General features: G+C 43.1%; 1 protein-coding gene across 1 annotated transcript in view; it reads left to right on the forward strand.

Moving 5' to 3' along the window:
- Window positions 1–13,039, forward strand: part of TRIM66 (tripartite motif containing 66) — a 65,527-nt gene that overhangs the window by 30,860 nt on the left and 21,628 nt on the right. The window contains exons 5-10 of the mRNA XM_068399335.1: window positions 775–891; window positions 2,680–2,794; window positions 4,149–4,295; window positions 4,441–4,558; window positions 5,901–6,790; window positions 10,745–10,906. Of these exons, the coding sequence (XP_068255436.1) occupies window positions 775–891; window positions 2,680–2,794; window positions 4,149–4,295; window positions 4,441–4,558; window positions 5,901–6,790; window positions 10,745–10,906 (1,549 nt within the window). The remainder of the gene's footprint in view (window positions 1–774; window positions 892–2,679; window positions 2,795–4,148; window positions 4,296–4,440; window positions 4,559–5,900; window positions 6,791–10,744; window positions 10,907–13,039) is intronic.

Raw genomic sequence — 13,039 nt, forward strand, 5'->3', positions numbered from 1 at the left:
ATCCTGGCCTCTATTAGGAATAGTGTAGCCAGCCGGTCTAGGGAAGTGATCGTCCCTCTGTACTCGGCCCTGGTGAGGCCGCATCTTGAGTACTGTGTTCAGTTCTGGGCCCCGCACTTCAAGAAAGATGTTGAGGTGTTGGAGCGAGTCCAGAGGAGGGCGACCAAGCTGGTGAAGGGTCTGGAGGGTCTGACCTACGAGGAACGGCTGAGGGAGCTGGGGTTGTTTAGCCTGGAGAAGAGGAGGCTCCGAGGTGACCTTATTGCAGTCTACAACTACCTGAAGGGAGGTTGTAGTGAGGTGGAAGTTGGCCTCTTCTCCCAGGCAACTAGCGATAGGACAAGAGGACATAGCCTCAAGCTTCACCAGGGGAGGTTGAGGTTGGACATTAGGAAGAATTTCTTCTCGGGAAGGGTCATTAGACATTGGAATGGGCTGCCCAGGGAGGTGGTGGAGTCACCATCTCTGGATGTGTTTAAGAAAAGACTGGACATGGCACTTAGTGCCATGGTCTAGTTGTCATGGTGGTGTCAGGGCAATGGTTGGTCTCGATGATCCCAGAGGTCTCTTCCAACCTGATTGATTCTGTGAGATGAGCCTGCCTATATGAAGGGCGATAAAGTCTAGCTGTCACAGAGAACATTTGTAGTAGGAAAGAAGCAGAGGCCCATGTCCAAACAGGTATTAAGGCAGCTGTTTCCCTAAACTTATCAACTGATAAATTGATTACCAGCAGAAAAGAACATGGTGTGAGATTTTCCCCTTCTTTCACAGGTTCAGACATCTTGATGAAGCGTTGCAAAATCAGAGAGTTATCCTGGAAAACGTCATAAGTAAAGTGGAAGAGAAAAAAAATGGGATTCAGGTTTCAGCTAAACAGATTGAAGACAGGTAATTGCTATGCATTTTTTTTCGTGAAAGTGGGTGATCTGTAAAAATATTATTTTCATTAATTGTATGTTAACAGAAGTAAATGCAGCTGCTATATTTTTTTTTTTCTTGGAAGGTAGGAAATAATAGGAAGGTTGAAAATATCAAATTCATGTTTAAGTGGTACTGACAAGTCATTGTAATACATGATTCCATAGTCCTTATAAGGCATGAGACAGCTGACTTCAGAGTTAAGATTTCTTTGTATAATCTGTTTCCGAACTAGAAGTTGAAAAAATTAGATATAAAGACTATTTTAAAAATACTGTATTTCTTCAAGAAACCTCGAAACAAGCTGCAATTCCAGTCAAGATTAGTATAAAAATGAAAGTATTTCATTATATGAACTGGATTTTGGCTGCTGATTATGTATTTTTTAGCCGTTGGATCTCTCTTCTGCATTAATAAAACCATTTCAAACTCCTTGAAAGAACAAATCCATTTATATTATTTATACTCTAGTATAAACTGAAAGTTTTTTTGATATGGCTTCTGTTTGTTAACAAAGAACGTAACACTATTCTTGGCATGATGTTTGAGAGAGTCAATCAGCATCAGCATGTCACATCCAGAGGATAGTGGTCAATGACTCAGTGTCCCGATGGAGATCAGTGATGAGTGGTGTCCCTTGGGGGTCTGTACGGGGACCAGTACTGTTGTACTGTTTCATATCTTCATCAACGACATAGTGGGATTGAGTGCACCCTCAGCAAGTTTGCAGACAACACCAAGCTGAGTACTGTGGTCGACGCACCTGAGGGACAGGATGCCATCCAGAGGGACCTGGACAAGCTTGAGAAGTGGGCCTGTGTGAACCTTGTGAGATTCAACAAGGCCAAGTGCAAGGTCCTGTGCCTGGGTCAGGGCAACCCCCAGTATCAAGACAGGCTGGGGGATGAAGGGATTGAGAGCAGCCCTGCAGAGAAGGACTTGAGGATACTGGCAGATGAAAAATGACATGAGCCGGTAGTGTGTGCTCGCAGCCCAGAAATCCGACCGTATCCTGGGCTGCATCAAAAGAAGCATGGCCAGCAGGTCAGGAAGGTGGTTCTGCCCCTCTACTCTGCTCTGATGAGACCCCATGTGCAGCACTGCATCCAGCTCTGGAGTCCTCAGCACTGAAAAGCCATGAACCTGTTAGAGCGGGTCCAGAGGAGGACCACAAAAATTATCAGAGGGCTGGAACACCTCTCCTATGAGGAAAGGCTGTGAGAGTTGGGGTAGTTCAGCCCGGAGAAGACTCCAGGGAGACCTGATTGCAGCCTTTCAATACTTAAAGGGGGCTTCTAAGAAAGATGGAGACAGGCTTTTTAGCAGGGCCTGTTGCAATAGAACAAGCAGTAATGGTTTTAAACTAAAACTGAGTAGATTCAGACTAGATATAAGGAATAAATGTTTTACAGTGAGGGTGGTGAAACACTGGAACAGGTTGCCCAGAGAGGTGGTAGATGCCCCATGCCTGGAAACATTCAAGGTTGGATGGGGCTCTGAGCAACTCGATCTAGTTGAAGATGTCCCTGCTCGTTGCAGGAAGTAGGACTAGATGACCTTTAAAGGTCCCTTCCAGCTCAAACTATTCTATGATTCTATGTTTGAAGAGAAGTGTGGGAGAATTTATGGGAAACGGTACAACTTTCATTGGAGTTCTCTGTCAATAGTTAGATCAGTTCTTGTAACAGATAACTACTAAGCTCTGAATAAACGACATACCAGTTGGCTCATCCAGGGATGTGTATCTCTTACCCACAGGTTGCTTGAAGTAAAACATTTATACAAAAAGGTAGAAAATCAAATAAAAATGGCCAAGATGGTTTTGATGAATGAAATCAATAAACGAACAAACATCCTTCTTGAGCAACTTGAAGTAAGTAAGGCTAGTTTCTTTGATACCTTGGGAAATTAAACTAAATTAAATTTAATCCCAGTGCCAATGGAAAGAATATAGACTGTGAGAGTTATTGTCCCTTTGCTTATGTTTTCAAACATTTCTCTCTTTTTTTTTCTGCAAAATTTTATGTGGAATCAATGGTTGACAAAGATTAGGGATGAAGTGGCAAAATGTTTGCTTATCATGAGTTAACCGCGTTTTCTAGTGCAGTTACAGAGAATATGTGTGCACCTTCTGAGTACTTATGAAACAAACCAGCTTCTGGTTTTAATGTTTAATTTGTAGAAGACCACTAGCAGCACTTTTAATATCCTGTTTTGAAAATGATCCTCTGGTCTACTTTCTGTAACAGAGCCTGCAGTTTTGACTCTTCAGTTTTTGGATGTCCAGTTGAAGTATATGTGATTTGATTTTGAAATGTGCTGAGCACAATAATTGCTTTCAGATATGATCGGAATTTCCAGTTCTCTGTTATTCTTGGGTAATTTTAGCAGGTATTGGAAAGACAAGGCACTTGGCACTTGCTGGCTACCTTTGACTCAAATATGGCTACTCGGCCAAGTAGCTTTACAAAAAAGAGAAATGTATGTTCTCATTTCAGTATTATTAAACATTAAGTAAATTCACTGTTCATGTGTTTCAACAACAGTTAAGTGTTTGTCTGACTTATCTATAACCACAACCAAAGTGTGCATACACTTGAAGTATATGCACAGTGCTCTGTTGAAGTGCATGTAGGGGGCATCAAATGAAAGTGGGAGGTGCCGTGTTCAAATCAAACAAGGGCAGATAGTTCTTCATATAAATGGTAAGTAAGTGAGGAACTCCTTGCTGCAAGATATTGTACATGGGTTCTAAAGTAATTAGACAAATTCATAGAAAAATACACTGAGGATGACAATGTAGCCTCTGTCTTTGTGGTCCCTAAATCATGAATTACTGGAGACTGGAAGACCATTCTGAGGAAATGCTGTGTGCTTCCCCTCTTTTTATATTCTTTCTTGAGTCTCTTCTGTTGTTTATTGTAAGGGAGAAGAAAGGGATCCAGGTGCAAATTTGATCCAACTTCTACAGCTTTTTTGGGTTATGTTATTCTGTTAAACCAAGGCCAGAATGATGTAGGTTGTTTGCTCCTGGAAAAGTCATTGTTCTTCCCAAATCCAGACCTATCTATTGAAGAGGATTTGCTTTCTTTTTATGATTGGTGGTTTAAAGAGATTCTAAATAACATTGTCTCTGCAAATAATGCATAATGTAGTGCCAATGATTGTATGTATTATGTGTGCCTGAAGAATGACAACTATCTTCTACTGATTCATATTATTAACAGAAAATCACCAATGAAAGGAAGCAGAACTTGGAGCAACAACTGCAAGGTGTTGTGGTTTTAAGCAGACAGGTAGAACATGTGCAGAACTTCATCAGTTGGGCAGTGTGCAGTAAAAACAGCATCCCATTTCTCTTCAGCAAAGAACTGGTAAAAGCAATACTTATTTTTTCAGTAAATTGAAATTGTGCAGTAAATGTGAGGACTGTTTTAAGGATTTAGTGTTTCTCAAATAAAACATTTTTCATGATCTTATAATTGTGAATAAAATCATCATCCTTTGATTTGTCACTAGATTGTATTTCAGATCCAGCGCTTGTTAGAGACAAACTGTAACACAGACATAGGCCCTCCTCTGAAGATCAGATTTACTTGGGATCCCTCCTACTGGACTAAACTACTGTCCAATTTAGGTAAGAAATATATTGTTGTTTATTAGGCAAGTGCCCAAAGCTAGACAAGACAGATACAGAGAATACAGTACTTTCGCTAAAGTGCTCTCCTTTTTTTGTTTTGACTTCCAGTTTTGTACCTCTTGCCATGTTCTGAAGAAAAGCTAGTGTGGCTGAACTTCCCTGCTTTTCCCTCCAGTTATATCAATTCACCTATTAAAAGACATCGCTGTATATAAATATTACCTTATAAACATTACCTAGAAATACACCCTGTAAATATCTTTGATGGTGTTACAAAATCACAATGTAAGAACACAATTACTTGTTTACTGGAAACACTGTGCAGGACTAAACAAATAACTTTTAACTGAAATTACTTAAAATGTAGCGTGGCTATCAAACAACCTTGACTTTGACCAATGTATTTGAAATCCAGTTCTGTCCCAGCAAGCAATAGCTCTGTACAACACTGACTTTGGCAGTTCTGTAAGGAGTACCCTGGGTGAAATGGAGTTATCTGCAGTGGGCCTTGTGCTATTTCCTCTGCCTTAGCCAGGGGCAGCTCAGCTCAGTCATGTCCATGCTCCTCAGATCCTTTAGTGTCTTAGTGGCCAAGGGACCTGAGCAGTGCTTGAGACACAATTAACAGGCACAAAGATGGCTTTAAGATGTTGACTGTATAATAATTACAGTGTTAATTATATAATAAATGTGCATACTGTGACTTTGTTTCCCACCAGCTATAAATTTCCAAACTGCAGTGGGTTTTTACAGTAAATTCAGTTTGGTAGGCTGATCAATGGTCTAAAAGATTGGTTCTCTTCCCATTTTAAGATATTTAAAACTAGATGGGGTGAAGCACTATCAAAAGTATTACAGGGAATAATCTTCTCTTGACTAAAAGCATGGACAAGGTCAGTTCATGGGTCACTTCTATTTCTAGCTTTTACGATTCTCACCTACATAACATCAATCTCTTTTATTTTTGTCACTTTCACCCTGGAAGCAGTCTTTTGTACCTGTGCTTATGGATGAGAAGATATTCTCGTACTTCAGTAAAAAATGAAAGAATAAGCCATATCCGTCAGTTAAAATAAAATAAGTTGAGGGCAATTTTTCAAAGCATTTGCTGGTAAATCATGTGTTCCACTGACATCAGTGGGAGTTTGGTGTGATTTTAAATCACTGAAAAATTTTGAAAAATTTGTCTTGAAGGTATGTTGAAGGACTGTTTGGATAGGATATTTTAATATTTTTTATATTTGAAATGAAGACAAGGAAACGGCCATTGTTCACTATTTTTTTTATTGTGTAAATTTGTCAAGATCATAGGAGGGAGTAAATTTGCTGTTTTTTCCAGGAGGTTTCACTATGGAGGGTGGACACGTTTCTCACTCAGATGTGCTACTCTGTGGAAATGTGCAAGGATTACAGCGCTCCTTGTATCATGGGCACAGTTCACCAGCATCACAGCCGGAGCCTGTGAATAGCCAGCCACATCAGTTTCCACTGGCAGTTCAGTGTCCTCCGCCTGTGTGTTGCTCACACTGCCTCAGCATACCTCACCCAAACAAAGCTCAGTCTTCTTACCAAGACATAAACTGCCATCAAAATGTTCGACAACCTCCTGAACTGCATCAGCATCACTTTCCTCTGCAGTACAGCATACAGCAACATGACAAAGAGCAAAGGGGTGTCCCCCAGCCTATGAAGTTAACACAGTCTGGGCTGGAACATCAGTCACGGTCAGAGCCAGAGAATATGTCCGGGAGGATGGGAAAGCACTTACCATCCCAGCAGCCGCAGCAGACTGAACCCCTGGGTTATGCTGTTGTATCACATGAAGCTCAGCAAGTTCACACGAGCCATCCACAGCCATTCCGCACACGGGCTTCTTTGCAAACATCAACTGTGCAAGTGCAACTTGGTCATCTCCAGAAGATAAAATCTAACCACTTGCAGCAGCCATCACAGCAGCAGCAGCTGCCACCAGCATCGCCACCATCAGATCAGAATGAGAACACCCACAAACAAGTCATCCAGCAGAGCTTGGACATAATGCACCACCAGTTTGAACTGGAGGAGATGAAAAAGGATCTGGAGCTGCTTCTGCAGGCCCAAGGACAGTCCAGCTTGCAGCTGAACCAAGCCAAGCCACCTCAGCATGTTCAACAGACCATAGTTGGTCAAATAAACTACATAGTGAGGCAGCCAGCCCCAGTTCAGCAACAAATCCAAGATGAAGCACAAGTGAGTTCTCTAAAAGTTCTTTCCTATTGCATTTAGTCAATGCAAGCTCAGAAATGGGAGCTACGTTTGACATTTCATGTATTTGGTTGAACTTTCTGTTGTTATCTTGTCTATGTTTGTATTCAGCAGAGGCTTCATGCAGATTGGGCCAAAGTTTTCTGTAAAGTGCTGCATAAACAACCTGGATCCCAAAGATCCAAATCTATAAATAGACAAGATGAGCAGCAGGTGGGAGAATAAAAGCATCATCATTCCTCCTTTGTGAATAGGTAACTGGAGGACTGCAGTAGTCTCACTCTCAATTTCAACTCCTTTTTACTGGAAACTTTAAGCCCTGAGTCCTTGAAAAAGATTCCCTTTTGATTCTGAATGATTAGTGAAAAGAGAGTGAAGAACACCTTTTTTTTTGTGTGTGTGTGAGAGTTATTTCCCATTCTACTATTAACTGCTCTTGCTGCTGCATCATGTCCTTTAAGATTTTCATCGGTATTCATACATGCTGTTCTGCTGCAGTTTTGTCAGCAGGGCTAATTTCTCCCCTTTTCCTCTGTTGGTAAGAATCCTGCTTTTGAAAAAGAGACAGTGCTTGGTGGTGAGCATCCAAACTACAAGGCAGATAAGGTGCACAATAAGGTGTCTTTGAAACTCATTCAAAACACTGGAGATTGCAGTGGAAAGGTGTCTGGGGCTTTCCATTGTTTAAATTCTGTGGAGTTCTCACCTTGAATAGCTCTCAAAGTGGCTTACCTGTAGGGGCAGACTGCAGACTTTTGGAATAGCTGTACATTTCAGCAGCTTTATTGATTTTTTTTTTTTTTTTTTTTAATTCATTAATGAGGTTCAATGGGGGAGGGGGATAAGACCAGGGCAGCCACAAATGAACCTAGGGGTGACAGGCCTGCGTCGGGGGCAAGGCCGCTAGCCCAGCTGAAGTGTGTTTACACCAATGCACGCAGTATGGGCCACAAACAGGAAGAGCTAGAAGCCACTGTACAGCAGGAAGGTTATGATGTGGTTGCCATCACAGAAACGTGGTGGGATGACTCTCATGACTGGAGTGCAGCTATGGATGGCTATAGGCTCATTAAGAGGGACAGGCGAAGCAGGAGAGGCGGTGGGGTAGCGTTGTATGTTAGGGAGTGATTGGACTGTGTTGAAATTGAGGAAGATGAGGATGACAAGGTTGAATGTTTATGGGTGAAGATCAGGGGGAAGGTCGGCAGGGCGGACATTACGGTGGGAGTCTGTTATAGACCACCCAACCAGGATGAGCAGGCGGACGAGGCGTTTTACAAGCGGCTGTCAGAAGCCGCCCGGTTGCTGGCCCTTGTACTCGTGGGTGACTTCAACTTGCCGGATGTCTGCTGGAAATACAACATGGCAGAGAGGAAGAAATCTAGGAGATTCCTCGAATGTGTGGAGGACAACTTCCTCATGCAAGTGGTAAATGAGCCCACTAGAGGAGGGGCCCTACTTGACCTGTTTTTTGTGAACAGAGCAGGACTAGTGGGAGATGTGAGGGTTGGTGGCCGTCTTGGGAGTAGCGACCACGAAATGTTAGAGTTTTCGATAGTGGGGGAAGTAAGGAGGGGCAAGAGTAGAACTTCTGCCTTAGATTTCTGGTGGGCTGACTTTAGCCTGTTTAAGAGGCTGGTGGACCGAGTCCCTTGGCAATCGGTTCTGAAGGGCAAAGGAGTCCAGGAAGGCTGGACATGCTTCAAAAGGGAATTGCTAAATATTCAGGAACAGGCTGTCCTGGTGTGTAGGAAGACAAGCCGTCGGGGAAAAAGACCGGCCTGGTTAAACAGAGAACTTAGGCTAGAACTTAAGGAAAAAAAGAGAACCTACTTGCTCTGGAAGAAGGGTCAGGTAACTTGGGAGGTCTATAGGGACGTGGCCAGGTCATGTAGGGAGAAGATTAGAAGGGCCAAAGCTCAATTAGAGCTTGATTTGGCTGGTACAGTCAAAGATAACAAAAAAAGCTTTTACAAATACATCAACAGCAAAAGGAGGGTCAAGGAGAGCCTCCACCACTTGCTGAATGAGGAGGGTAGTGTAGTGTCAGGGGATGAGGAAAAGGCAGAGGTGCCCAATGCCTTCTTTGCCTCGGTCTTTAATGTCAAGACCAGTTGTCCTCAGGAGACTCGGCCCCCAGAGCCTGAAGTTAGGGATGGGGGGCTGTGTGAACCCCCTGTAATCCAGGAGGAGATGGTTAGTGACCTGCTGTGCCAATTGGACACCCACAAGGCTATGGACCCGGATGGGATTCACCCCAGAGTAATGAAGGAACCGGCAGATGAACTTGCCAAACCACTCTCTATTATCTACCTGCAGTCCTGGTTAACTGGAGAAGTTCCAGCTGACTGGAAATTAGCAAATGTAACGCCCATCTACAAGAAGGGCCGGAAGGACGATCCAGGGAACTATAGGCCTGTCAGCCTGACCTCGGTGCCAGGCAAGGTGATGGAACAGATCATCCTGAGTGCCATTACACGGCACATGCAGGACAATCGGGGCATCGGGGCCAGTCAACATGGATTCATGAAAGGCAGGTCCTGCTCGACCAACCTGATCTCCTTCTATGACAAAGTGACCCACTTAGTAGATGAGGGCAGGGCTGTGGATGTAGTCTATCTAGACTTCAATAAGGCATTCGACACTGTCTCCCACAGCATCCTGCTAGACAAACTAGCTGCCCGGGGCTTGGATGGGTGGACTCTTAAATGTGTTAAAAACTTGCTGGATGGCCGAGCCCAGAGAGTGGTGGTGAATGGGGCAAAGTCCAACTGGCGGCCGGTCACTAGTGGTGTTCCCCAGGGCTCAGTTCTGGGGTTGGTGCTGTTCAATATCTTTATAGATGATCTAGACGTAGGGATTGAGTGCACCCTCAGTACATTTGCAGATGACACCAAGCGGGGTGGGAGTGTCGATCTGCTGGATGGTAGGAAGGCCCTTCAGAGGGATTTGGACAGGTTAGATAGATGGGCCGAGACCAACGGCATGAGGTTCAACAAGAACAGTGCCGGGTCTTACACTTCGGCCACAACAACCCCATGCAGCTCTACAGGCTGGGGGAAGAGTGGTTAGAAAGCGGCCCGGCGGAAAGAGACCTGGGGGTGCTGATCGACAGCTGGCTAAACATGAGCCAGCAGTGTGCCCAGGTGGCCAAGAAGGCCAATGGCATCCTGGCCTCTATTAGGAATAGTGTAGCCAGCCGGTCTAGGGAAGTGATCGTCCCTCTGTACTCGGCCCTGGTGAGGCCGCATCTTGAGTACTGTGTTCAGTTCTGGGCCCCGCACTTCAAGAAAGATGTTGAGGTGTTGGAGCGAGTCCAGAGGAGGGCGACCAAGCTGGTGAAGGGTCTGGAGGGTCTGACCTACGAGGAATGGCTGAGGGAGCTGGGGTTGTTTAGCCTGGAGAAGAGGAGGCTCCGAGGTGACCTTATTGCAGTCTACAACTACCTGAAGGGCGGTTGTAGTGGAGTGGGAGTTGGCCTCTTCTCCCAGGCAACTAGTGATAGGACAAGAGGACACAGCCTCAAGCTTCGCCAGGGGAGGTTCAGGTTGGACATCAGGAAGAATTTCTTTTCAGAAGGGGTTATTAGACATTGGAATGGGCTGCCCAGGGAGGTGGTGGAGTCACCATCTCTGGATGTGTTTAAGAAAAGACTGGACATGGCACTTAGTGCCATGGTCTAGTTGACAGGGTGGTGTCAGGGCAACGGTTGGACTCGATGATCCCAGAGGTCTCTTCCAACCTGGTTGATTCTGTGAATGTTTGAGAGAAATCTTTCTCCATTCATTTATCTCTCTACTTAGGGTTGCTTTGAACATCTTCATTGTTTTAGAGTCTTTCCAGTCTTGTCATATTGTGTATGCAGTGAGTTGATGTGAATTTGTTACCATTTTTCTCTCTGAGATTTTGAAAACACAAATTCTTAATTGTGATTTGTAGGTCTGTGAGAGTTCCACTGAACTTGATGCCCAGATGCCTGTAATTCCTCTTGACAAAAGTGATAGTCCCTCCCTGTCGCAGTCACTAGATGAAGAAGCCAGTGTCAGCAGTCACTCCCCCGAGAGCACATTGCAACAATCAGCTTTCTATCCAGTGAGAAAGGTATGAAGAACTTTTTAAAAAATATATATTTTAAAGGGGAAACGTGATTTTATAATATTGAATATGGCATTGGAATTTGCAATCAGGTTGAAAGAATTATAATACAGTAAAAGTTGACAAAATGCCTTGTAAATCTTGGAAGATAGTCATAGCCTAATGTAGTGTGCATCTCCCAATAAGATGTCTGCACACTGTGCTGTAGCCAGGATCAGCAACTGTTCGATAAGCTGATAGCGTTTAGATCTGGTTGGCATGATTGTTAAGCATGAAGTGGTAAATAAATAGAAAACCTATTTCTTCACTGAGTAAATTCTATCCAGTCCCTGTATCTAGGGATTTAACTATCAGAACTTACTAACTATCATACTAGCAGCAGTTAATTTGAAAAAAAAAAAAAAAAAGACTCAGAAATTCTGATGAAATCAGGCCTGAGAAACATCCTTCAAAATAGTTGGCCCCGAAATAAGAAAACTAATTATTGCTGAAGATGTGGTGTCTGGAAGGGATGTAAATTCTGTTATACTCCTCCTTGTTCACGTATAAGCAGAAAAATCATAGATTTCTGTATCTCTAGAATATTTCAGCACATAATAGAGCCATGCTTTGATCCTTCCACCTACTGGGAGCCCTAACTATTGAAGAAGCAGCATAAACAAAAGCAGGAGGGCTCATCTTTATCAGTAGTTCCTTGATGGCTCTGGATATGACCTGTACATTTGAGACAAAGAAGCTGCCTTTTAACTCTCCGTACAGCTTGTTTAAAACACTTCAAACAGCACTTCATATTCTGGTTGCTCAAATCTGTTTGGTACTTCTGTGCATAACTCATGTTGTGTACCATGTACAAGTCTTTCATGGATATTTTTTCTTGGAATTTATGTGTGGAATATTGTGGAAGATCTTGTCTTTCCTTACTAGCACTAAAAAGGAAGTTATTTTATCCTTCTTTAGTATCTAGCTTTGTTGACTCGACATATTTATGATGCAATACCCAGTCAGAGAGTTGTTGGAGATCCTTTTGGGAATTGTAGAGTCACGTAAAGGTAATGATTACTGAGAGTCTGGAAGCAGCATGCAAATCAGATTTGGAAGCCACCAAGAAATCTGCAATTGCTAACTTAATCATGTAGATGTGATGGAATTTCTGGTTCAGGCTGGTGGTATCACAACATTCTGAGATGATGCTCTTCAGCTCTGAACTTTCACATGTGGAAGCAGATCTCCCTTAACCTCTAATGACAGAGCACAGAACTGAGGAAAGCTATGCAAGTTTTCTAGGATAGGGCTACCTTTAGGATATGACTGTAAAAATTGAAGATGTGTATTTAAGGCCTGAGCAAGACCATGAACCTGAGCACATACATACTTTTCTTGTAATGCAGACACACCCTCAAAGTTATTTGTTGTCCTGGTTTGACTTTAAAACGTGACATTTGTGAAAATGAATGGTGATGCTAACCAACTAGCTTTCAGAGGCTTTTTCTACATGCATGTTGAAGAAGCTGTCCTTTGTCTTCTGGACGTGTAAAGGAAGGTTACACCCAACAGCTTAAACAAGAAAAGTCAGAAAGAGGGAAGAAAATGGAAGCAGATGTGCAAGAGAGAGACTAGTGTAGTCTGATGGGAAAAGGAGGAGAAAAAAGGAAGGAGGACTGATTTGTTGCTGTACAAGTTGAGAAGGCAGCAAGAAGAGGAAAATCCTAGGAAGAAAAAAAGGAAACTTTTCTAATGGTGCTGAGAAGTGTATGCTCTTGGGCAGAAAGCACAGGTGTCTGTTTTTTTTACTAGTGTCCTGGTACATCTGCAAGAAATGATGACATTCAACAGCTACAGTACCCCATCTTTGCTTTTATTTATCTCTTGTAATGAGCTGTTTGGGATGAAGCCATAATGTACTGAAGGCTCTGGCAATGGCTAATTAGATGATGAAGGGAAACAGCACAGTAAGGAAACCCTTGAAATATATTCTTCATGAATGCTGTTTAAAGATGTCTGACTGATTTACTGACAATTAGATTAAATCTAGGTTTAAATGGGAGATCCGTTCCTGTTTAAGAACAAGGGGATGTGTCCGTTCATTCTTATCTCTGTTTCACCTGATTAAATATTTTCGCACTCATCTCCAGACAAAAA

This window comes from Nyctibius grandis, chromosome 4 (genome assembly GCF_013368605.1).
Source record: "Nyctibius grandis isolate bNycGra1 chromosome 4, bNycGra1.pri, whole genome shotgun sequence".
Taxonomy (NCBI): Eukaryota; Metazoa; Chordata; class Aves; order Nyctibiiformes; family Nyctibiidae; genus Nyctibius; species Nyctibius grandis.